The sequence below is a fragment of the Mus caroli genome, unplaced genomic scaffold (assembly GCF_978045245.1).
Source record: "Mus caroli unplaced genomic scaffold, Mus_caroli_1 scaffold_5, whole genome shotgun sequence".
In the NCBI taxonomy this organism is placed as follows: Eukaryota; Metazoa; Chordata; class Mammalia; order Rodentia; family Muridae; genus Mus; species Mus caroli.
Window position 1 is genome coordinate 112,453,537 of NW_028227260.1, and position 24,937 is coordinate 112,478,473.

The 24,937-nt window shown below is 43.3% G+C and overlaps 1 protein-coding gene across 1 annotated transcript; it reads left to right on the forward strand.

Moving 5' to 3' along the window:
- The first annotated feature begins 20,891 nt into the window (after positions 1 to 20,891).
- Positions 20,892 to 24,282, forward strand: LOC110287396 (integrator complex subunit 6-like). The gene is made up of 4 exons (XM_029473646.2): positions 20,892 to 21,039; positions 22,870 to 23,208; positions 23,552 to 23,645; positions 24,046 to 24,282. The coding sequence occupies exons 1-4, from the start codon at positions 20,916 to 20,918 to the stop codon at positions 24,128 to 24,130; spliced, it is 642 nt and encodes a 213-aa protein (XP_029329506.2). The 5' UTR covers positions 20,892 to 20,915; the 3' UTR covers positions 24,131 to 24,282.
- Positions 24,283 to 24,937: the final 655 nt, after the last annotated feature.

Below are 24,937 nucleotides of genomic sequence, written 5' to 3' on the forward strand. Positions count from 1 at the left end.
GCTTGCCCTGGTGGTGTCGATAAGGGAGAGCTGGTGCACTGACCAGCTCAGCTACCACCCAGATCCAGGTCCAGGTCCCCCCAAAGTCTATATCATCTGTAAACATCTGAGATGTATGAAAGGGCCAGTCCTGCTGATCCAAAGCTTCAGGAAATCCATGGCACGGGGCAACTACAGGATAACCAAGAGGAATCCCAATGAGGATCCAATATTGATGGTGTGGCAGAAGCCAGAGATCTCGAAGCAGACCAATGACTCATTGCAGTGAACATTTGCAGATGGAGATATGTGGACAGAGGGATAAACTGTGGGACACATTGTGATGTACTGCAGTTTCCACAGTGAGATGCCTTCTATGTTTTGGGTGTGTGTGTATGTGTGTGTGTGTGTGTGTATTTTTTTTGGCAAGGAGATTGCAAGGGTGAAGTGTGGATATGAGGGGATGGGAACGTGAAGGAACTAGGGCGCATGATGTGCAACTCACAAAGAATTAATGAAAAGTAAAAATAAATATATAAAATCACTTTATTCCAGTTAAGAAAATGTCCTACAGGCCTGCCTACAGCCTGATATTTTGGAGTCATTTTCTCATTTGGGGATCCCTTCTCTCAGATGACTCTAGCTTGTGTCAAGTTGACATAAGCCTAACCTTCACAGGGTTGAAACAAGAAAGAAAAAAAAAAAACCCTTTCTATCCCCTTTCATGATACATGCATACTTAGCTGACATACCAGCCTTCCTCATCACCCCATCCCCGCAAATGCTCTCCTTTCTATAATATCTGCACACTTTGAAGACCTGGTGGGGTGAGGAGAACCTTCCAGACTTTAGCCAAAGTAGCCCATTCCCCAGCAGACCACTAGTTAATTGTTCTGTGCTCCAAAGCCAGCCAGACTGCAGCAAGACCAAGCCATCCTTTGAGATAGTAAGATGTTTCCAGCTTCAGTGTCACTAGCTTGAAGGAAATTCCCTAGCTAGAACGCAGCATGCAAGGAGGGTCCTCCACATTAGCCTCTGACTTGGCAAGAAAATTAGATTTTAAAAGGAGGGTGAGGGGCTGGAGAGATGGCTCAGCGATCAAGAGCCCTGACTACTCTTCCAGAGGTCTTAAGTTCAATTCCCAGCAACCACATGGTGGCTCACAACCATCTGTAATGGGATCTGATGCTCTCTTCTGGTGTGTCTGAAGACAGTGACAGTGTACTCACATATATTAAATAAATAAATCTTTTTTTTTTTAAAGGAGAGTGAAATGGAGGCGTTGGAATGTTTCTCATGACAGTGAAACAGAAGGGAAACGAGTACAGAAGACAAATGAACAAACCCTTGTTCCTGGAGTCAGACTCTAATGTCCATGGGAAGAACTGGCTAGAAAGGAGGAAACGGTAAGATAAAAGCTGTGTGTGGATGACATCCCCACACGGCACATCCGACTCTTGGTTTAGAAAAAGAGAAAAATTCACAATTACTGATGATGGCTCTATTTAAGCCACTGTGGTCATTACGGAATATTCTGCTTTGGAGCTGCTTGAACTGAGAAAAGCTTTTCAATGGGCATAGAAAGGAGCCCCCTACTGATTGGCTTTTGAGGCTCTGGCACATGGGTGTGAATGGAATCTGCTTTGATTCTCTTGCTGCTTTGAGCATCATGCTGGCAGCATGATGATTTATCCTTTTCTCTATCAATGCCTGCAGAATCACCACTTGAATGTATGAGGGAAATCACTCACTCCTTAAGGACTGGCTCATTCTGCCTTCCAATGGAGCAAGACATGTTCAGGATGAGAACCACTGAGGAGGATTAATTAGGTGATGCCATGAGAGCTGAGGATGTAGGAGAAAGCTTTTGATGCCTATTTATTAGGCCAGATCGAACTGTGCTTACTAAGACCCCTCTCAAGATTCAAAGCAACAGGGCCTCTGGAGAGGTACTGCTCTCTAGTGGCTGTATGAAGCCCACTAGTGGAGCATAAGACCAGGGTGGGGAGGGTTCTGGCCAACCCAGATGACCTGAATTGCTGTACAAACCAAGGACACAGTTTTAAGGCAGTCAAAAGGGGACACACACAAAAATGGAAAACAACCAAGAGTTACCAATTCTAGTGACCAGGAAACAAACACAGTGGGACTTGTACCATGCTGGTTTACCACAAGGTATAATTGGTAAGAAACTCAGTGCTGTTTTAGTAAGTTTCCCCAAAGCAGGGGAAGGTAGGAAGGTCCATATTCTTTTTGGGATGGCCTTCTCATGCTAGAATCAAAGGACCTTAGATGGCGGGGCTCCCCCAGCCACTCACAGGGGAGCCATACAGGGCAACTGGAAGTGCCACATTGAACTGCCATCATATTGGTCTTCTACTAATATAAAGGCCACATGGGATTTGTTGGCCATGGAGCTAGAGTGCCCATCAGTTTGTGGGCATTTCCCCTTATATGGAGGGCAATAGGAAGCTGTCAATAGAAGTGGAGATCAAGTCTTAGTTAATTCCAGCAGTGGGAAACTAACCGTCTCCATGCTCTTTTGTAAGTAGACTGCTTACATTTTCCCTCTTGATAAACTCCTAGGGGTAGAAGTGGTGCTGAGGAATAGCCTGCACACAAAAAGTCAGGAAGTGTATCCCAAGCACACAGACAGTAAGCACAATAACTGTGAAACAGTAACTTTCACCTGGCCATAATGAAAGCTGCTAAAGCTGCCTACCCCTGCACAGGATGATTACCACCAAACAGTGCAGACTGCAGGGGGATAGAAGGAAATCATGGCCATCATCACAACACTTAAAAACTGTGGGACAGGAGCTGTCCCTGAGCCTGCCCTTGGTAGCCTTTTCTCCTCCTGGGTTGCCTCGTCCAGCATTGATACGAGAGTTTGTGTCTAGTCTTTCTGCATCTTGCTATAGAACGTTTCAGTTCCTACCACTTGGAGGCCTACTCTTTTCTGAAGTGGGAAATGGAGGAGCTGTGGATCTGGGCAAGAGGGGAGGTGGGAGGAGTCTTGGAACAGAGGAGGGAGGAGAGGCTGAGGTTGGGATATATTATTATGTGAGAGAGGAACAAAGGAAAGGAAAGGAAAGGAAAGGAAAGGAAAGGAAAGGAAAGGGAAGGGAAGGGAAGGGAAGGGAAGGGAAGGGAAGAGAAGAGAAGAGAAGAGAAGAGAAGAGAAGAGAAGAGAAGAGAAGAGAAGAGAAGAGAAGAGAAGAGAAGAGAAGAGAAGAAGAAAAGAAAAAAAAAGAAACTTAAAAAGGCAAAAGCACTTGTTTACCCTGAAGTTCCTTAAAAAGCAAAGGACGTCTCTGGCCATTAGAGAAGACATGCAGCTCCTGGAGAATGGCTATGGAGTATAGGAAGCAAAAATACAGAGATGCCCACCCTCTACTGACATTGCTCTTCTCATAGACCAGCGAATAGAGTGATGGGATCATGGGCTCGCTTAAATCTTGCTAATGTTTTCTCTAATACTCCTTTAACCTGAGTCCCATGACCAGTGCACAGTCACCTGCAATAGATAACGGTGGAACTTTATAGCATTTCCCTATGGTTGGACACAAATTCCACTACTTGCAATGTGACAGTGACACAGAACTTCACTTTTTCATCCTACACACTCATAGGAAAAGTATATACACAATGTTATAACCTCTGAATATTTTACAAATTTAGATAGACACCTTATATAGATTAACATCCCATCATTGCTCTTACAGACACACATTAATATGTATGAAAATGACTAGTTTTTTATTTTTTAATTTTATTTTTATTTTATGTCTATGGGTGTTTTCACAGTGTGGTGAGTTGAATGAGAAGCCCACCCCCATAGGCTCATATATTTAAATATTTGGTTCTCGGTTAGTGGAACGGTTTGGGAAGGATTATGAGATGTACTCCTGTAGGACGATGTGTGTTACTGGGGGTGGGACTTGATGTTTCAAAGGCCAGTGTCATTCCTAGAGACACTCGCTACCTCGTGCCTGTGGATTGAAATGTGAGCACACAGCTCTTACTTCAGTGCCATGACTGCCTTCCTACTACAACCCTCTAGAGTCATGATGCCAAAATTCAACTCTTTTTTTCTCTATAAGTTCTCTTGGTCATGGAGTTTTGTCACAGCAACTGAAAGGTAACTAAGACTCTGTATGTATTGCTGTGCATCACAAATGTCCCCGGTGCTCATGGAGGCAGGCAGAAGAGGATAGTGGATGCCCTGGAACCGAAATGATATATGTTCTGAGCTACCTTATGGGTGGCCTTCTGGATCAGGTCTTCTGGGAGAGCAAGCAGTGCTTGCAACTGCTGAGTCAATTCTCCAACTGCTTCTTCCTCTTCTTCCTCTCTCTCCTCTTCCTCCTTCTAGAGATGGGAACTATCTTAGTTGGGATTTCTATTGCTGTGAGGAAACACCATGACCAAAGCAACTTGGAGATAAAAGGCTTTATTTCAGCATATAGTTCCACATCACTGCCTATCATCAAAAGAAGTCAGAGCAGGAATCCAAACAGGGCAGGAGCAGAAGCTTTGAAAGAGTGTCACTTACGGGCTTGCTCTTTATGCCCAGCCTACTATCTTATGGCACTCTGGACCACTAGCCCACGTACCAGTCACTAATTAAGTAAATTATGCAATACAGGCTTTCCCACAGGGCAGTCTGGGTGGAAACATTGCCATATGACAAGATTTTTCCTGGGAAGACACTACACACATGTCTACTCACCTCAGCTAAGGAGCCATGGCAGACTAAGGTTCAGATACCACCAAAGTCAAGCGTAGTGAATCAATGAGTTTTAAGGGGATTAGTTTCAGGAATATGGGTGAGGGGTTACTTACAGGAACAGAAATGACTCAAAGATAGCTGCAATACCAAAGCCCACCCAGGCATGGGTGACAGCTTATAAATCCTCACAAAGCCGGGGACCTGGAGAACACTGCACAGCCTGCAGGCAGCTCAGCAGGTTGGGCAGAGTCCTTTCCACATGCCTCAGTGGGTCTAAACCTCTTGGACAAAGCAAAGCTCAGCTGGTGTCTGCCTCTTCCAGGCGGCTGGTCTGGCCTCAGACTCTTCTAGGCAGTCTGTCTTCTGAGAGGGACTCTCAGCAGTGAGCTTGTTTACAAAAGAGGGACTTAGTGAATCTGATCAGTTTGGGGGACTTCCTGGGGCTGTTTTGAGTTATTTACCTTTTGTTAAGGAGCTTCCCAATAGAATGATTTAACATCAGAGGAAACTGTTACACAATACAGTTTTCTCAGTTGAGGTTCCTCATTGCCAAAACACTCTAGCTTATATCAAGTTAACATAGAAACTAGCCATTGGGCATGAGAGATGGCTCAGTGGGTAAGAGCACTGACTGCTCTTCCGGAGGTCCTGAGTTCAAATCCTACCAACCACATGGTGGCTCACAACCATTCATAATGAGATCTGATGCCCTCTTCTGGAGTGTCTGAAGACAGCTACAGTGTATTTACATACAATAAATAAAGAAATCTTTTTTTAAAAAGGGGGGAGGGAAGAGAGAAACTAGCCCTCACAGGCACATTTTTTGTTATCTAGCTCAAGTTTCTTGTGCTTTATAGAACCTGATATAAGAGGATCATGTGGAATTGGACCAAAAGCCTCAAGAGGCTTTTGAGTAAGACAAGATTCTTGTGGCACTGATTGAACAGTTATATGTTCCAGGGTGCCAGCACCCATTTGTTTTAAGATTACAGAGCCCCAAGGACCAAGGCTGGGGGTGATGGCAGAAACAAGCTTAACCCATGTTCTGATGGGGTTTGGGTTCCATTCTTGGAAAGAGGTACGGAACCCATCTACAGCACAGGAGCAGCAACTGCTAGTTCTATATAAAACCCTGCAGCAGGTGGACTTCATCACTGAACCTCCTCCAGTAGCAGTAAAACATAGACCATGAAGGACTGTACTGAAAGTCTCCTGACCAGCCCCTCTATAAAAGTGGCACTACCACCTGTAACTCTGGTCCCAGAGGATCTGACTTCTTCTGGCCTTCACAGGCAACAGACATGTACATGGTACAGAGATATACGTGTAGGTAAAACACACATACAAATATAAAAAAAAAACTGGGGCCCAATTGAAACTGGTAGAGGGAGGGATAATAGGAACAGCATTGACTTATGAGGAAAGACCACTAGTTTTTCCACAGACGATTGTTCTGTCTTCCACAGTGTAGCTTTATGGATGGCACAGTAGCAAAGAAAGCACTAAATAGCTGCTTGCTGGGCCAACTGATCTAAAAGCAAGCAAAGTCCAAAATAAACCAGAGCCAGTAACAGTCTTCTGTATGGCTTCCATAACACACACACTCAGGACCTCCTGTTGTCACCAAAAGCCTGATGCCTTCACAAGCATGTGAGCCATCTGCTCATCAAGATATGAAGAAGTTATCCGTTGAGTACATGTGAAATCAGGGTACAAATGGAGCAGGGGACAGTACAGGCTGGAAAATAGCACTATTTACAGGCATTCCCCTTAAGTATAGAGAGCTGTCACATGTAGTGTGGAACACCTGAACCTCATCTCTGACTGTGCAGCCTTGAAGGGGCATTACACTAGCCTAACAGTATGCAGATAGGTCAATATGCCCAGTAATTGATTGCCAGGGATTGGCTAGGGCTCAGGCCCGTGGATAAGGAATGCAGATGTGTAAGGATTGTCTTGGGATTCCTGTAAGTTGCCCTATATAAACAGGCAACTCCCTAAACTACAGGCATCACCCAGCTCAGGGTTATTAAGTAGGTGTCTGCAAAGGATTAACAATAAGAAGGATACCCATTTCATAAACACTGATGTACAAGTTTGGACAACTAATTAAAACATAAAAATATAAAAAGCAATTTTGGACAACTAAATATGATATTTTGATATGAGACAGAAGAGACAGACAGAGGCACTTTACTGCATTATCTGATACGTTTGTACTCTACATTGTAGATAGGAATCTGAACATACATTTTATCAACAGCTTAGCATGTGCTGTTTATTTATGCTGACTTAGCCCCAACCCCAGTTCAGATACCTTGGAGGAGTACAAAGCTGGTACCAGCAGATACTGGCTACATTCAAGGACTCAGTAAGTGCCTGAGCCCAGCCATCCAGAGAATGAGATAAGAGAAGCGCAGATGTGCAGGTCTCACAGATGTGGCTGATTAGCTCCCCAAAGGAGAGACTGAACTGTGGGATGCGTGTCTACCCATCCTCTCCCCTTCTAAGATCAACCAACTGGAGATAAGGTATAAGGAAATCTTTCAAAGAGAGTCATCCTTGGGCCAGCAAGATGGCTCAGTGAGTAAAGGCTCTGGCAGCCAAGTCTGGTGACTTAATTTCCATCTCCGGAACCCACATGCTGGAAGGAGCGAACTGACTCTGGTAAGTTTTTTTTCTGACATCCACATGTTCATCATGACAAACACATTCTCACACATAACATACACACACACAAACACACACACACATCACACACATCACACACATCACACACATCACACACACACACACACACACACATATGGACACACACAAACCCACACATGGACACACATACAAACACATCACTGAAAAAAATTAAATAAAAATATAGGAATCTTCTATCTTACCAGACTGCTAGCTCTCTGAATAAATGCAATTTAAAGGTTAAATTCCTGTCTCTGTTCGATAGCATTTGCAGGAAGGGTCCCCACAAATTCTGATATTCCAGTTGTATCTTTACTTGCCTTGTAACTTTAGAGATGATTTTGATGGTTTTATGAAAGGGCTGTTAAAATAATAGCAAGATAAAAAGGCACCCAGTATGGGTAAATAAAAATGCTTTCCAGGAGCTGGAGAGATGGCTCAGCAGTTAAGAGCGTTGGCTGCTCTTCCAGAGGTCCTGAGTTCAATTCCCAGCAACCACATGGTGACTCATAACCATCTATGAATGGGATCTGATGCCCTCTTCTGTCATGCAGACATACATGCAAATAGAGCACTCACATACAGAAGTAAAAATTAAAATAATAATAACAATAATAAAATCTTTTAAAACTATGCTTTCCAAACCATAGTTTATTAAATAAAAATTATTTAATAAGGTTATTAAGTAAAAATCCCACATCAGGGTGCCCTAAGAGTCATTTGGCCACGGAAGCAGTCAAGACACTCTGCACACTAATGATAACTGGTACTTCAGCCAGTTGCATGCTCAAACCTTGCATGGATGAGGCCTGGGTTCAATCCCCAGCACAGATACAAAGCCACAACATATACACCAACGTATAAGACAAACTATCCTGGGTAATAGCTCCTATATACATGCCTTCCCTTTTGTATTGAAAAACTTTAAATGGTGTGCTGGAGAGGTGGCTCAGCGGTTGAGAGCACTGGCTGCTTTCCCAAAGGACACAGGTTCAAATCTCGGCACTCACATGACAGTTCACATGTCTGTAACTTCTGTGCCAGTGGATCTGACTCCCTCACATAGACATACACGGAGGCCAAACACCAATGTAAATAAAATTTAAAATTAGAAAAACCCTTCCATGGCTTAAAGGCTTATAGGTTTTTAGATGTCTATGATGCTTCTGGCACATCGACTGGGCTTTCTGTTGGGCAATGCAGGTCATGTACTCTTGACTGGTGTTTGTGATGATGTCCCAGGAGTAAGCAATTCATTGTTGCTGTTCATACTGTGGCTGTAGCATACTGTCCCAGTGTTTAGCCGTTGACACTCAAAATTAATCATGTAAATCCCTCTCCAAGATTAAAAAAAAATTTAAGAAGTGTCATAAACAAAAGTAACAGCGAAAAGGAAAAACAAAAAACAAAAACTGAGGGTGATGTGTAGGGAGACTAGTTCTCCAAATCTAGCCAATGAGACACTACTTTTCAGAGGTTACCATTTAGGTGTTCTGTGCCTCAGGGCTATATTCCACATTGCAGCAAACCAAAGGCAGCCCTACCGTGGGCTGACAAGGTTCCTGAGACCCTCAACACATCTGCTAAGGACGAGGCTGGAGTCCACATAGTCCAGCTTGCACTTTCCCTGTGCTGAACTCTACAAAACAGGACCTATGGAGCTAGGCTATGGATGCAGCAGGATGCTGGGGTGGGAAAGCGGGTAGAGACAGCAACTACAGGGAGAAAATGCACCCAACATTTTAAAAGATCTAAGAAACACATGTGCTTTGTCAAGCTGGACTTTTAAGGGGGGGGGCAGGGCATTCCAGTTCAGAATGGGGCAATTCTTTGTCCCCCTGGGAAAAATCGTGTAATGTGGTGAAATGTTTAGCCTAAACAGAGACACCCCTCCTTTAACAAAAGTCTAAATGCAGCCCACTCCTGAAGTAGTTTGAAACTTTCCTATACAAAATGCAACACTAAAGTTGATTGCTGCAAGCTGGCCCCTTGAATAGTTAGCTGAAAGAGCAGGATTTTGTGCTTCTAGATACTTCATCTACAAAGCTGCTTTGTCCTCCAGGTCTATAGGACAAGCTCTGAGGTCACTGCACCCAAACTGGAAAGTTACTTTTGCCTTCTGTCCTTAATCTTCCTTTGCCTAATCTTTAAACAACTTATCCTCTGACATAGAATTCTTTAACACCCTCAACCCCCACCCCTCCACCCCCGCCTCTCCTTTGCTCATATGATTAAACTTTTAGAAAAGTAATGTGCTTATATGTAAAGAAAATGCAGGTGCTGGCCCCAGGAGGCCACCCAGTTCCCAATAGACCTTTGAAAACCACTAGAAGGAACACGTGCAGTGCAGACAAAGACCACTCCAAGCTCATGGATTTCGTGCAATTGTCTGGAGGATTTCGGGCCCATTGTCTCATTTTAACCTGCAGGATTTTAGAAAAGCCCCTTTGAATTCTTCCACCCTCTTGTTGCTGCGAGATGACGATTTGAGAAGGAACACTATTCCCCACAGGGCTGACCTTGAACAGATCTAGCTTGAACAGTGATCAGGAGAAGCTTTCCATCCCAGGAACAGTGAGACTGCAGGCACCACTAAGGCGCAGAGATGCCCAGCATGACTGTGACACAGTATTTTTTTTTAAACTTGGGCAGTGTGCCTTGGGGCATCTGTCCTGTGCTTAGGGGTGTCTGTCCATTGTTTATTCCCTGACCTTCAGAAGTCCATCACAGCAGCCCAGTCTCAGTACCTACGCCTCTGAGACACACCTGCTTTGCACTTTGAAGTTTCCTTCACTGGTAGAGAATTGCCAAGTTTCAACTAGTCACAGCCTCCATAATCCCCAGCATCAAAACCGAGATAGACTCTTGCAGATAGTAACTCTCTGTCTCTCTGTCTCTGTCTCTCTGTCTTTCTCTGTCTTTCTGTCTCTCTCTCTGTGTCTCTCTCACTGTCTCTCTCTCTCTCTCTCTCTCTCTCTCTCTCTCTCTCTCTCTCTCTTCTCTCTCTTTGTTGTTCCTTTCACTCAAATGGACCCTTTACCTGCAAATTTCTCTGTCCAAGGGGCAGAGGATATTCCAAGGACAAAAAGATTACTTCTGGTGCTTTATTCTTCTGCAAAAGTAGGGGTCCTAGAAAAAAAGGAATGCTAGAGAAACTTTGGAGTTCAGAACTTAGGGGGCCTGAATGATACTCAGAAGGAAGGGGGGTCTCATTTTTATGACCTTCAACGCATGAATAGCCATAAAGGGGATAGAAATCAAAGGCACAATGAGATAGCCTTCCACCTTACTGGGGTTACCACATGTTGCAGATGGTGTGAAGAAATGAGGACACTCAGATATGGCCGGTAGGAATGTGAAGCAGTGTGACATCATTAGGAAGTGACATTTTTGGCCCTGTAATTCTGCTTTTCAGTATATACTCAAGAGAGAGGGGGAACTATGTCCTCATAAAGCCTTGCTCATAATAAACTTTGGTGGAGAGGGAGCAGCCAGACGGCTCTTGCTGGCAAGCTGAAAGACCTGAGTTTGACCTCAGGACCCACATGTGGAAGGAGAGAATCAACTCTCAAAAGTTGTCCTCTGGCTTTTACATGTGTGCTGAGACATGTCCCTAACAAATACACACGTGTAAAAAAAATGAAATGCAATACAAACTGGCAGAGTCAAAGTCAACATTTGTTTCAGATTTTATACACTAGTGTGTGTGTATGCAAGCGTGCGTGCATTTGGAGAGATGGTTCAGCAATTAAAAGTACTTGATGCTCTTCCAGAGGTCCCCAGTTCAGTTCCCAGCTTCCACTCGAGGAGCTCACAACTGTAACTCCGCAGGCACCTGTGTGCACATGCCCACATGCAAACATACACACGTGTGATTTTTTTCAATATGAATGGCCCTCATAGACTCATGTATTTGAATGCTTAGTCAGCAGGGAGTGGAATTATTTGATAGAGTTAGGAGGTGCAGCCTTGTTGTAGGAAGTGTGTCACTAGGGGTGGGCTTTGAGGTTTCAAAAACCCATGCCAGGGCCAGGGCCAGGACCAGGGCCAGGGCCAGCCAGTCTCTCTCTCTCTCTCTCTCTCTCTCTCTCTCGGATCAGGATGTAGCTCTCAGTTACTGTTCCAGTGCCTGTCTGCATGTCACCAGGCTCCCTATCATGATGATAATGAACTAAACTTCTGAAACTGTAAGCAAACCGCAACCCCCCAGTTAAATGCTTTGTCTTATAACAGTTGCCTTAGTCATGGTGTCTCTTCACAGCATTAGAACAATGACTAAGACAACACCTAACCACAATTTAACATAGTAAAAATATTTATTATTGTGCACACCCGTATGTATGCCATAGCATACTGTACGGGTCAGAAGACAACTATTTGGAAATGGTTCTCTCTTTCTACTATAGGTTTCTGGGATTGAACTCAGGTCATCAGCCTTGCAAGGCAAGTGTCTTTACCCCACCCCACGCCTACAAAACTATCTTGCTAACACTCATACCTTTAAGAATCATTCTCATATGTTTCTCCCATGCACATGTATGTGCTTACGTTATATTATATCGCATACATATTTTGTATATGTGAATGCGTAGTTTGGAGTGATTATTATCATACTTTCTTACTTTTTAACTCAAATTTCGCCTGTGGGAAGTTGAGTCCAGGTACAGGTTAAGAAGCAATGGCTCGTGATGGTAGTAGCTCTAGCACAGGATCAATAGCACCGTGTAAGGACAGCATGGGAGGCTAGCAGGCTGAAACCTTCGAGAAGACCCCACCCAAAGCTGACCATGCTGAAATCCTGATTTTGGATTTCCAGCTTCCAACACAGTGAGAGCATCCTAAATTTTATTTTATGTTGGCAGTCTTAGCTAAGACAGAGTGCATTGTATTCAGATTCACTGGACTGCAACTCTGCAGTTCTATTTCAAATTTCACTATCCCATTTCTTCCTGTGACCCAACCTTAAGAATCTACGTAAGGCTGTGAATTTAATTTGCATTTTAATTCAGCCACTCACAGGATGAGACTGTGTTGTTGCTATTGTGTTATTGTTGTTAATGGAGGGTAGAGGATTTGCCAGGCCTTAGGGTTGGAGATCCTGCTTTTCAGCTGGATGAAGTAAATACAACAGATTTAATTGGGCCCCAAAGTAGCATGGCCAGATGACAGCACTGCATCACCAAAGGCAAGGTAACCACAGTTACTGTAATGGGCAGCACACACAAAGTGATGTCCACTATGGTCTACAGTGTAACGGTCAGCACAGGCAGAGTGTATTTGATGGTGGCTTGACTCCTATGCACCTTTGGTACTGGATAATCAATCATACTGTTTCCAGGCATGAAATCCATAAGCCTGCTGAATTTGTGTTTGATTTGTATAAGAGGGAAAATTCTCAAACAAATGAAAAAGGTGACTCTTGGTCCAGGATCCAATTTCTAAGCTTGTGTCAGTTTTCAGACCCAGAACTGTTTGAATGCAGGAATGGCCAGGTTCCCCTGAGGAAGGACCTTGATAAAATTTCTAAGAGTTGTATACTGTTAGCTTTTTTCCAGTCCTTCTTTAGAGGGACCTATGTCCCACTGCGACTTTGGGTAACTATTTCATACCCCTTTGTACTCAGCAAAGTGACTGTCCAGTGATTTTTTTTTCTTGGTGGACTGACCAAAATTTAATTTTGAGCCACACCATGTGGTTTCTGGGAACTGAACTCAGGACCTCTAGAAGAGCAGTCAGTGGTTACTCTGAGCCATCTCTCCAGCTCCAAAACTTTTATTTGTAACTATTAAAATATCTCAAAAGAGTGGTGCTTTATGGGAAGTCCATCCACACAACCAGCAACCTTGGATGTGGTCATCAACCCGAATGGGAACAGAACTTCTTGTTCCTAGTGGGTGACACCCTTTCTTTAATCTCTTTTCCCACGTGCAAAAGGGTTCTTCTTGGCTGTCATCTTGTCTAATCTCCTCTGCCATTTTTTGAAAATGGGGAGTATGCCTTCAAACGCAACTGTCTGTAACAAAGTAGAGTTCTTTCTTGACTAATCCTTCCCAGGCCTAAGTGACCATGAATCCCTAGAGATTCCCCTCGGCTACCCAGAGGCAAAGGTACAAAGGTTTTCCTTGGGTCATCAAGCTCTGACAGGCCCAGCTTGGATTGGGGAGGGGCTGAAAAGAGGAGGCAGAACAGAGGACATCTGCTTGCTTTTGTATGGTGGAGAGGAGATGATGATGTTGGGAGGGGGCATGGAAGTATAAATTGAGGGAGGGGTACAGGACCTGAGTTCAAATCTCCAGCACACACATAAAAAGCTTCCACAGCTGCTTACACTGTGGCAAAGGTACAAGGAGTGGGATCAGGAGGAAGGATGGAGATGCAAGACTAGAAGGAGAAGGACTGGGCAGGATGGAGTGCGTGGGGGGGGGGGAGAAGGCAGAAGTGGGAGGGGAAAGAGGAAAGAAGATGGAAGATGTGGAAAGGGAACAGTAAAGGCCATCTCAAGCCCCTCCTTGTGCCTCGCTTATACCCAACATGTGTATGGACACGTGTGTACGAGACTGTAATCCAAATTATTGGGGAGGGAGATTGAGGCAGATTGCAAGTTCAAGGACCACCTGGGTTACGTAGCAAATTCATACCAGCATGGTGAGGCCTGTCTCAAGACAAAAGCAAAACATTTAAGAAGTGCTAGGCCCCAAATGGAGGAGCTAGAGAAAGTAACCAAGGGGCTAAAGGGATCTGCAACCCTATAGGTGGAACAACATGATGAACTAACCAGTACTCCCTGGAGCTCATGTCTCTAGCTGCATATGCCTTTACCATGACATGCTCACAGTTTCCACCCACCCTTGTTTTTTGCTTGGTCATCATTTATTTGTTTGTCTCCGGGCTAGCGAGATGGCTGGAGGGTAAAGGTGCTTACTGCCAAGTGTGCAAGCCTGATGAGCTCATCTGAATCTCTGGAACCCACCTGGTGGGACCTACAAGCTGTCCTCTGACCTTTGTGCTTGCAGCTTGGCCCAAGTTTCTCTCTGTCTGTCTCTCTGTCTGTCTGTCTGTCTCTCTCTCTCTTTCTCTCTCTCTCTCTCTCTCTCACACACACACACATACACAAACACACACACAGAGAAATGTTTAAAAGGATATTTGTTTCTGTTTTAGGAGAGATTGTTGTACCATTTTGTATTCTTCTAATGAACTTCTTGTATCAGTTTATGTGGGCTTCACAAAATGAGTTAGAGACTCATCTGTCTTTTCTGTTTTGTGAAATAATTTGTGTAACAGATATTTTTTTTCACCCAAATGTTTGGACAAACCCTTACCAGAAGCCTCATGGATACAAAGGTTTCAATTTTTGTCCTGATGAATCTTACCAAATACAAAAACATTCAGAGTTTCTGTTCCATGGGAATTTGATTACATTTTATTTTATCTCCGTTTTCAAACCTAAGTGAAGTTTTTCATAATATTTTGCTCCTCCCACTTTACCACGTCTGGTCCCGTGGTTATATAGTCTTTCATTGTATTTGCTTTGCTTTTGAGTCTGGCTGTCATTCTGGAGCCCAGACAGGCTTCAAACTTGCAGCAGTCCTTCGTGCGCTCCCTGAGTTACAGTCCTCATCCACCAGGCCAGCTTGTGACCTGTCGCTTCACTCTGGTAATTGTTTACTTTGCCTCGCACAGCTTTGCAGCTTGATGCAACGCCATCTGCCATTGCTTTTTCTCTTTCCTGCCTTAGTGAGCTCAGTTTGAAAAGTCACTGTCTCTGTCTGTATCTCGAGGTGTTATTCGTCTTTGCCTGGAGCAATCTTGGTGTTTTCAGGTCAGAGTTTAACTCACTCTGAGTGTCAGCCTTCCATTCTAGTTTGAGACTTCTCCATGTAGGTACTCAGCTTCTCGAACACCACTTGGTGTAGAAGCTTCCATTTCTCCAAGTTATGTATCTTGGCAAATTTATTGATAAACATTTGAATTTCAGTCCTGTCTTCTATTTCATTATATCTTTCTCCTCTCTCTCTCTCTCTCTCTCTCTCTCTCTCTCTCTCTCTCTCTCTCTCTCTCTCTCTCTCTCTCTCTCTCTCTCTCTCTTTATCTCTATCTATCTGTAACTTTTCCTTTCCTCCCCCATCTTGCTTCCCCTCCCTGACAGGCTGTTTTCATCACTATGATTGTGTAGTTCCATTGGGATTTAGGGCTTGGGATGTAAGACTTGGGATGCCTTCAGCATTGCTCTTGTTTCATGAGGGTTGCTCTGATTACTATTTGGTGTTCTTTGGGCTTCCATCTCAATTTTTATAGTTCTTTTAGTTTTATGAAAATTACTGCTGAAAGTCTGATGGGAATTGCATTGAACTTGTCCAACATAGTGTGGTAACATTACCAGCCTGATTTCTGCCAGCTGATCCATAGACATGAGAAGCCTTGCCATCTTCTAGCATTTTCTTAAATGCCTTTTTTCAGTCTTTTATAGTTTTCATGGTAGAACTTTGATAAGCTTGGGAAGGTTGATTCCCAGGTAACTGTGCAAGCCATTGAAAATGGAATTATGCCCTTGACTTCACTTTCACTCCGTTTGTTATTGATGTGTAGCAAAGCTACTGATTTCTGAATTCAGATTTTGTACATTGCTACTTTACTGAAAGCCACACTGAGTGTGTGAAAATCTGAGAACCACTTGTGGGAGTTTATTCTCTCCTACCGCCAGGAGTAATCTGCATTAGCTGAGCCAGGCTTCTGTCCCCAAAAGAACCCAGCATACTTATGGCTCATAATCATTTTCATGTGTTGTCAAATGAGCTGTGCAACTATTTCGTTGAGGCATTTGCTTTCTCTTGGTATTCTCTTACTCTGTGTTGGTATCCAGGTGATACTGGTTCATGGAATGTTCTGGCATCCTTACCTCCCTTTTGGTTATATGTCAAAGTTTAAAGAGTACTGATGTTGGCTCTTCCAAGATCTGGTAGAATTCAACTGTGGATCCATCGAGTGTTGGCTTTACTTTGGTAAAGACCTTTCATTACTGCTTCACTCTCATTACCTGTTATTCATCTCTTTAGGTTGCCTTAAGGGACTAGTATTTACCCACCAATGTGTCCATTCATTTTAGGTTTTCAAATTTATTAGTGTATATATATATATATATATATATATATATACATACATATTTACTTCCATTTCAGGAGAGACTGTGCCTCAAATCATAATTCAACCAATGGATCTAATAGATATATAATATTATTATATAATGTAACATAATATAACATAATATTATTATATAATGTAATTTATATACATATATACCAATAGATCTAATATGTGTGTGTGTGTGTGTATATATATATATATATATATATATATATATATATATATATATATATTAGATCCATTGGTTAAATTACACTTTGAGGCACAATCTCTCCTGTAAATGGAAGTAAATATCTTTTTATAAAAAAAAGATTTATTTATTTAATTTATGTATGTGAGTACACTGTAGCTGTCTTCAGACACACCATCAGAGGGCATCGGATTCTGTTCCAGATGTTTGTGAGCCATCATGTGGTTGCTGGAAATTGAATTCAGGACTTCTGGAAGAGCAGTCAGTGTTCCAGCCCTGCAAGGTGTTTTTTTTTTTTTTTTTTTTTAAATCTAGTAAGACTTATTTTGTGACATAAAATGTGATATATTGTGGAGAAATTTCCATGGGTTGATGATAAAAATGTGTATTTATGGCTAATGGGTAGAATATTTGGTTCAGTTTTCCTTTGAATTTTGTTGATTTCCTTGTCTGGATGCTTTTCTCAACTACTGAGAAGGTGGTATTGACAACAGCCACTGTTCTTGTACCTGGACCTCCCTGATCCTTCACGCTCAGTACTTCTTCATCTATGAAACTAATTGTATCAATATGGGAATAGCTTTTACAGAAGACACTTCTTGCCTTGAGAAACTGAGATTTTCCCAGATTTTGCAACCAAGTTAATAATACATCTTATTATAATAGACTATAATATACTACATATATAATCTGCTGTTCTAGTGTGAACTTAGCCTGTTTAATTTGACTTTAAGAGAGTAATGAAACCAACATTATATGCCCTGGATTTCCGATGTAATCAGCTTTTACTACCTAAGCTAAATGCATAGCTTTAATATTAAACTATGTATGGTTCCATGCCCCTGAAAAAAAAAAAGGATAATGTATGTGTGTATGTTGTTGTGGGAATCATATACTGAAAGCAGCTAACAAGTTAAAAGCAACCTTATATGAGAACTATCCCATAAATGTTGGACGTGGCGTATGGCTATAGGTTGATAACATCTCTATGCAGTTTTGAGTGCTATTATGGGTCAGTAAAGGAACTTCTTCCATTGCAAAACTCAGATTTCTGTAGAAAAGAATTACCCATTCCTTTCCCATCCCATGTTTTCTGTGCTGTTAATTACAGAGCAAACAGGCAACAGTCAGGCCGTAGATCAGAGACTTACAGAGAGATGAAGGACCCAGGGAGAGATGTGGTGAACTCAAGGTTGGGCTCACTATTGGTCTAAACTACTCCGGGAGCAAGTCTCTTGGTTAATTCCTTAGTGCAATGTTATGCACTCCAACATTTGCTGTATTTACAACTGTTTCCTCCTTTGGAAAAATCATTCTATTTATTAAGGTGCGGTCACTTTCTTTATATTGTTTTACAGTTTTCATCTTGAAGTCAGCTTGTTTTTCAGATAGGAGCACAGGTGTGTCCTTGCTTCCTCTGAGACTCTGTTTGTCTGGGAATGTAAAATATTCCTTACGTTGCCTTTTCATCTTTTAATCTTTGACTCTGAGATAAGTGTCTTGGAGACCAGACACAGTTGGATTTTGTTTTTGTTTTTGCTTTGTTTTGAGATTTCTCAATTCTGCACATTTTTGATGATTGCACATTTTTAGGCGGGTGCACTCACCTATGCATGCCTGTGCTTGTGGAGGCCGGAGGATGACGTCAGGTGTCTTCCCCTAGTGCCTTCTACACTAGTTTTAAGGCAGTCTCTGAGTGGACATGGACCTCACTGTTCAGGCTAGACCTGCTGGTCAGATTGCCTCAGGGATAGTCCTGCCTCTGCCACTCGACTTCTGACGTTGGAGTTGCAGAGGACTGCAACTGCGCAGGACATTTTCTAGGCCCCGGAGAGCGAACCGAAGGTGTTTGTGCTGGCTGAGCAGACATCTTGCACAACGAGCCATCTCCTCAGCCCCCAGACTGCATATTTTCTGGGGAGTTCACTTTTTTTCTTTAGAGTTATCTTCGCAAGGTACGTACTGATTTCTTCCCTGTTCATTTTTAAGCTTTATGGGTCCGCTGAGATAAAAATGTTTGCCCCTTTTTTGAATTTCTGTTTGTCTCTCTATTTTCTAGTGATGTTTTTAATTCCCCAAGCTCTCATGTTGCTGTGGATCTCCATCTTCTGTGTGTAGTATTCCTTCTTTAGTGTCTTCTCTCATGATGAATTGTTTTACTTCAAGCTTATCATGAGAAGATTTTCTTTCTCCTCTAATTTTAAAAGATAAATCTACTGGGTACAGTCATCTTGGTCAGCACTGGCTGACTTTCTTTTCTTTCTTTCTTTCTTTCTTTCTTTCTTTCTTTCTTTCTTTCTTTCTTTCTTTCTCTCTCTCTCTCTTTCTTTTTTTTTTGAGTTTCTGTAAACTTTGCATATTTTCTTATTTATTTATTTTTTTACATTCCAGATTTTGTTCCACCCCCCCCCCCCGACTGTTCCACATCCCATACCTCCTTCCCACCCCCCTGACTCTACGAGGATTTCTCCACCCCCAGCCCCCATCTCACCTGACCTCTAAACTCCCTGAGGCCTCCAGTCTCTTGAGGGCTAGGTGTGTCATCCCTGATTGAACCCAGACCCGGCAGTCCTCTGCTGTATGTGTGTTGGGGGCCTCATATCAGCTGGTGTATGCTGCCTGGTTGGTGGTCCAGTGTTTGAGAGATCTCAGAGGTCCAGGTTAGTTGAGACTGCTGGTCCTCCTACAGGGTCACCCTTCTCCTCAGCTTCTTTCAGCCTTCCCTAAATCAACCACAGGGGTCAGCTGCTTCTGTCCATAGGTTGGGTACAAATATCTGCATCTGACTCTTTCAGCTGCTTGTTGGGTATTCCAGAGGGTGATCATGCTAGGTTCCTTTTTGTGAGCCCTCCATAGCTTCAGTAATAGTGTCAGGCCTCGGGGCTTCCCCTTGAGCTAGGTCCCACTCTGGGCCTTCTTTTCCTCAGGCTCCTCTCCATTTCAATCCCTGCAGTTCTTTCAGACAGGAACAATTCTGGGTCAGAGGTGTGACTGTGGGATGGAAACCCCCTCCCTCACTTGATGTCCTGTCTTCCTGCTGGAGGTGGGCTCTATAAATTCCCTCTCCCTACTGTCTTCATCTTCTGTGTGTAGTATTCCTTCGTTAGTGTCTTCTCTCATGATAAATTGTTTTAGTTCAAGCTTATCATGAAAAGATTTTCTTTTTCCTCTGGGTTTAAAGAATAAATATACTAGGCACAGACATCTTCGCCAGTAATAGCTGATTTTCAAGGTTTGAAATAGATCAGTCTTTGGCTCTCATCTCTTCTGCAAAGACGTCTCTTGGGAGTCTGATGGGTGTGCCTTTGTACCTAACTTGGAGCTGCCGTCTCGCAGCTTCCAGTATTTTTCTTTTGTTCTGCCCCTTCCACGTTAGAGCTGTCTGATGACCTGAAGAGGCACTAGAGTGTACGTGGTTAGACTGAGCCTTGGTTCCTTCTTTTAAGCTAAAAGTTCACATGATTGGCCTCTTCATCATGTTCCCGCATTCCTGAAAGTTGTGGTCATGATTGCTGTGGTTGTTGTTTGTTTGTTTGTTTTTCCTATTTTTTTTTTTTGCTATGTGAAAGTAATAATTCCTCAATCTTGTCTTTGATTCCTAGATTTTTTTTTTTTTTTTTTTTTTGTCCAGATGCTTTCTGTTAATTGTTTTGTCTGATGTCTGACCTTTGCCTTTCCAAGGTTCCTGTTGGCCTCTGGCTCCCCAGGATCGCCATTTCAATTGCTTTTTCTCCCATCTGTTTTATGAATTCATTCCTTTCTTTCATCCTTTGATTTCTTACTTGGCCCTTTAAGCATGGGGATAATTTTTAAAACTGTACCATTGAATTCTTTGTCATTTCACACATTTTGGTATTTTTAGATTTGGCCACATCTGCTTTTACACAGTTCTTAGATTGCTACGTTTTCCTGACTCTTCTCATGGTGGAGTCAACTGGAGGAAAGTTCTTAACTCCATCTTTTGCTAGAATCTCTTTTGTTCATTTTGTTTTGTTCTACATAGCCCCAAATATACTGGAACTTACTCTGTAGACCAGGCTGGCCTCAAACTCACAGAGATCTGCCTGCCTCTGCCTGCCAGTTCTGGAATCAAAGGCATGTGCCACCATGCCTGGGAAATAATATTCTATTTTCATAACTATTTTCTAGGATAAGAAGCCTGACAAAGAGGGGCATACCATGCTGAAACGGAAAATTAGCCCTGTTGAAGAAGGAGAAGCCATGGGTCCACCTAAGAAAAGTTATACTCTGGACATGGTGTCACATGAATCTCTTGAAGCTTCTGCTGAGGCAAAGGGAGAAGGTAAATACATCATTGTTGGGAGGACAGATCCTGACGTGTTTACAAGTTGAAGAAAACACAGGCGAAATGATGAAAGCGTTAGGAGTTGCTGCAGGGAGAGCAACAGGTTCAAACCAGCTCCATGCAGCTAGCGTAGGACAGGATCTAAGAGGAGGCAGACCTCTTTCACCTAGCCTTGCTTCTCCTTCACCTATCCTCTTCTTTCCGCTGCGTGAGAATGTCGTCTGGATTCCTGTCTTCTGTGTCATCAACCCTGCAAGAGCTGTGCAGACCAGGTCTGCACTGACACTGGAATTCCCTTCTCAGCAGCTGCTGCTGTAGACTAGACATCTACTTTTATTCACAACAGCTTTTGGGGATTTCTTATTTTGGTGTGTGTGTGTGTGTGTGTGTGTGTAGTGTGTGTTGTGTTTTGTCTGCATGTGTATCTATGTACCACTTGTGGACCTGTTGCTCACAGAAGCCAGAAGGCGGCTTGGGATTCCCTGGGACTGGAGCTGCTGATGATTGTGAGCTGCCTTGTGAATGTGGGGACTTGAATCCGTCCATGTTCTCTGGGAGGGTAGACAGTATTCTTAACCACAGAGCCATCTCCTCGGTCCCAACTGCCTGGGATGTCTGTCCTCCGCAATCTGCTTCCATTTCCTCCTCATTGGTGAAGCCTTGTCACTTCTTTCCCTCCTTTTTATTTTCTTGTTTTGCTTGAGTGTGTACTAGTTTCTAAATCAGGCCATTGAAATTGTTCATGCTTGTTCACTCCTGCCATAACTTAATTCCCACCGAGCAGAAAAGTAAGTGTTATCTTGCTCAGTCTCCTTTCCATCTGTACACACTTCCTATCAGCCACTTTCACTTCACAGCCACGGTAAGGATATCAGTAGGTATAGCTGGCCACATTCATGCTGCAAAAAACCAACCAACCAACCAAACCCATCCTGTGTTCCCAAGCATGCAAGACGCAACCCAACTTTTGTCCGTGGTTCATCAGGCTCTGCATCACCTGCTCTCATCGACTGACAATTATCTGGGTCCCAGTGGTCACCTTCGTACTCTGTATCAATTATTTACTACACAAATCTTATCTTCCCTTCCCTCCCTATTTTCTTCACATCTACACAGGCTACCTCTGTCTCCTCCTCTGTTTTGCACAGAGGACACCTCCCAAAAGGGAATGATAAGCTGGTGGCCCTGTGAGCACCATCTGCTGCTTTCTCTCACATGTCTGTTGACTTCTTCGCCAACACGAGAACCCCACTGTGTGATTCCTCTCTGATGTTTCCACATCATACTTCCATAGGGACAGGAGCAGTTCCTGTGTTCCACGTTTTATGTGGATCCAAGCACCTGGAAGATGCAACAGAACATGAGCAAATGACACAAAAGTTTTACACAGAGAGGGAAAAGGATTCACCTTGGAACCAAAGTGAAAGATTAGTAGAGAAAACAAGAATCCTATAGATTCTTATTTTTAGTGAAGGTGTATACCTTGTGACACTGTCAGCTTTTAGACTTATAAAGAATATCAAGATGACACTAAGCTATCTATGTTGTTTCTTCTCTGTCCTGTTCAACTAATTTGTGCATCTGGTCATGAAGCCACAAGGTAGGAGGTGTTGGTTTTGTATGCTGTGTCCTGAGGTCAGTTTGTCATGGTTAAGATTTCTCTCTTGTGCACTCTCTTCCTCTGAAAGAATTTTTGACCTTGAAGAGCAAAAAAGGGTGCCCAGGTGGAGCCTCGGAGCTCAGCCGTGTCACAGCTCAGCCATGTCACAGCTCAGTCTTGTCACAGCTCAGCCTTGTCACAGCTCAGCTGGCTGCTTTGCTTTCCAGGTGCTCTTGTTAGCCAGAAGGCCCAGGTGGGGATGGTGGAGGCTGATCCGAAAGTCTGCGCACAGAACTGTGCTTCCAAACAGCTTATGCCTGTGGCAGGAGAAGCCGTTCTCCCCATGCCAGGAGATTCTCGGCCTGAAGACTCTCTTCATCGCAAGGATGGTGGCCACGACACAGTTGTGGGGGGAAGTGTTAACAGTGACTCCTCTGAAGGCACTTCCAAGGCTCCAGCAATGTCTTCATCAGAAGCTCGGCCCTATGTTTCTTCACTGAGTTCAAATTTGTCCAATAACGAAATAAAATGTGCCCTGATGACAGAAATCCGACGCTTTGGACGACGTAAGTAATCAAACTGGTTAGTAACAGAAGCAAGGCTCTATTGTATGATTAGAATAACCTGAAACTGCCTCCAGAGAGAGGGCCTTTGCAAGAAGCAAGGTTTTCTATATAATCGCTTTTAACTCAAACTAAAACATCTCAGCAGACCCCATCCTTCATCTGTAATGTTACTGGGTTCATAAGAATTATATTAGTATCTGCATAGGCATTCAGAACACATACCCACCCACTGGCATCCTTGGCCAGAAAGTCTGTTACCGAGCAACACACAGATTCCCCCACATCCACATCCACTTCTATTTCATTTGTAAGAAATACTCGAGTATTCTTATATTTTCTTCAGGATACGGAAGGCTTTTCAAGATCCTTGAAGAAGTGCAAGGACCTCTGGAAGTCAGGATACAGTTAGTTGAGTTCTCCATCAAGGAGGCGGCAAGGTGGGTGCAGACGTGTGGGACTGCACATCTTCAAGCTGTTGGGTCACTGCAGTGGTTGAGTGAGGAGGGGGTGGGGCACACCTGCCTTGAATCTCTCAGTCCCTGGCCCTCACCTTATAGTGAAGGCTGGGGACATAGACACTCAGGTTGATATCACCTGTGTTTGACACTTCCTTCCAGGCCCACTCAATGCTCCTTTGTCACTGTAATACTGAGCTAGACACTGACCCTTAGCAGACACTTCATATTGGCTAGAGTACCTGGTGTACCTGGGGCACACTTACTATTTCCGCAGATGTGTTGAAGCTATTCTTTGCATCACACTGCACTTCCTATAGCACAGGTTCTTTGGGAATATTTTTATTTTATTTTTTTACATGATGTGTATGTTTATTTTCAGGTTTAAAAGACGCCATTTAATCCAGTATCTGGAGAAGATACTGGAAAAATTAAAGTCTGAAAGGTCTTCCAACAATGATGAGTGATCTACACTCAAGAGTGTGATCCTGCTGTTACAGTGGTCAGCAAGATTCAGCAAATAGTTCAGAGTGATTACAATGTAAAAGGAGGATGCTGAGACCTCCTAGCATGTGTTAGCTAAAATAATTACCCCTGAGAAAACTGTCTTAAACTACTCAATAAATGGCTGGCTTTTGCCCTGTGTTTTGTTTGAAAACACAACTTCTTACTGCTTTCTTGATTTTTTCCCCCTGTGCTGGCTGCTGTTATTGTCTCCTTAGGTAAAAATTATGACTGAAGATAACAACAGTGTACTCACATACATAAAATAAATAAATCTTAAAAAAAAAATAAACACAAGGGGCAGTGGTGGCGTACGCCTTTAATCCCAGGACTTGGGAGGCAGAGGCAGGTAGCTCTCTGATTTTGAGGTCAGCCTGGTCTACAGAGTGCGTTCCAGGACATCCAGGGCTATACAGAGAAACACTGTCTCAAAATACCAAAAAACAAAAACATGGCAAGCCTGTATTTTGCAACAGATCACAAGTGTCATCCCTGGTATTTAGAACTGTCGTCTTTCTAAAGCATTGCCTTGTTTGTTTTCATTTTGCCTTTGTGAAGTCAGTCTCACTGTGGCTAGCCTGGAACTCACTGTGTGGAACTCACAGGAATCTGCATGCCTCTGCCTCCTGAGTGTTGGGATTAAAATTGTGTGCTGCTACCACCATTTTTTTATTCCCCTTGTCCAGAGATAGCCGTTTAACAGGTCATGGTGCTTGGCTTAGTGAGCTGTCTCAAGTGTTTTTACTTAACCACCTGGGCTGAGCCATTCC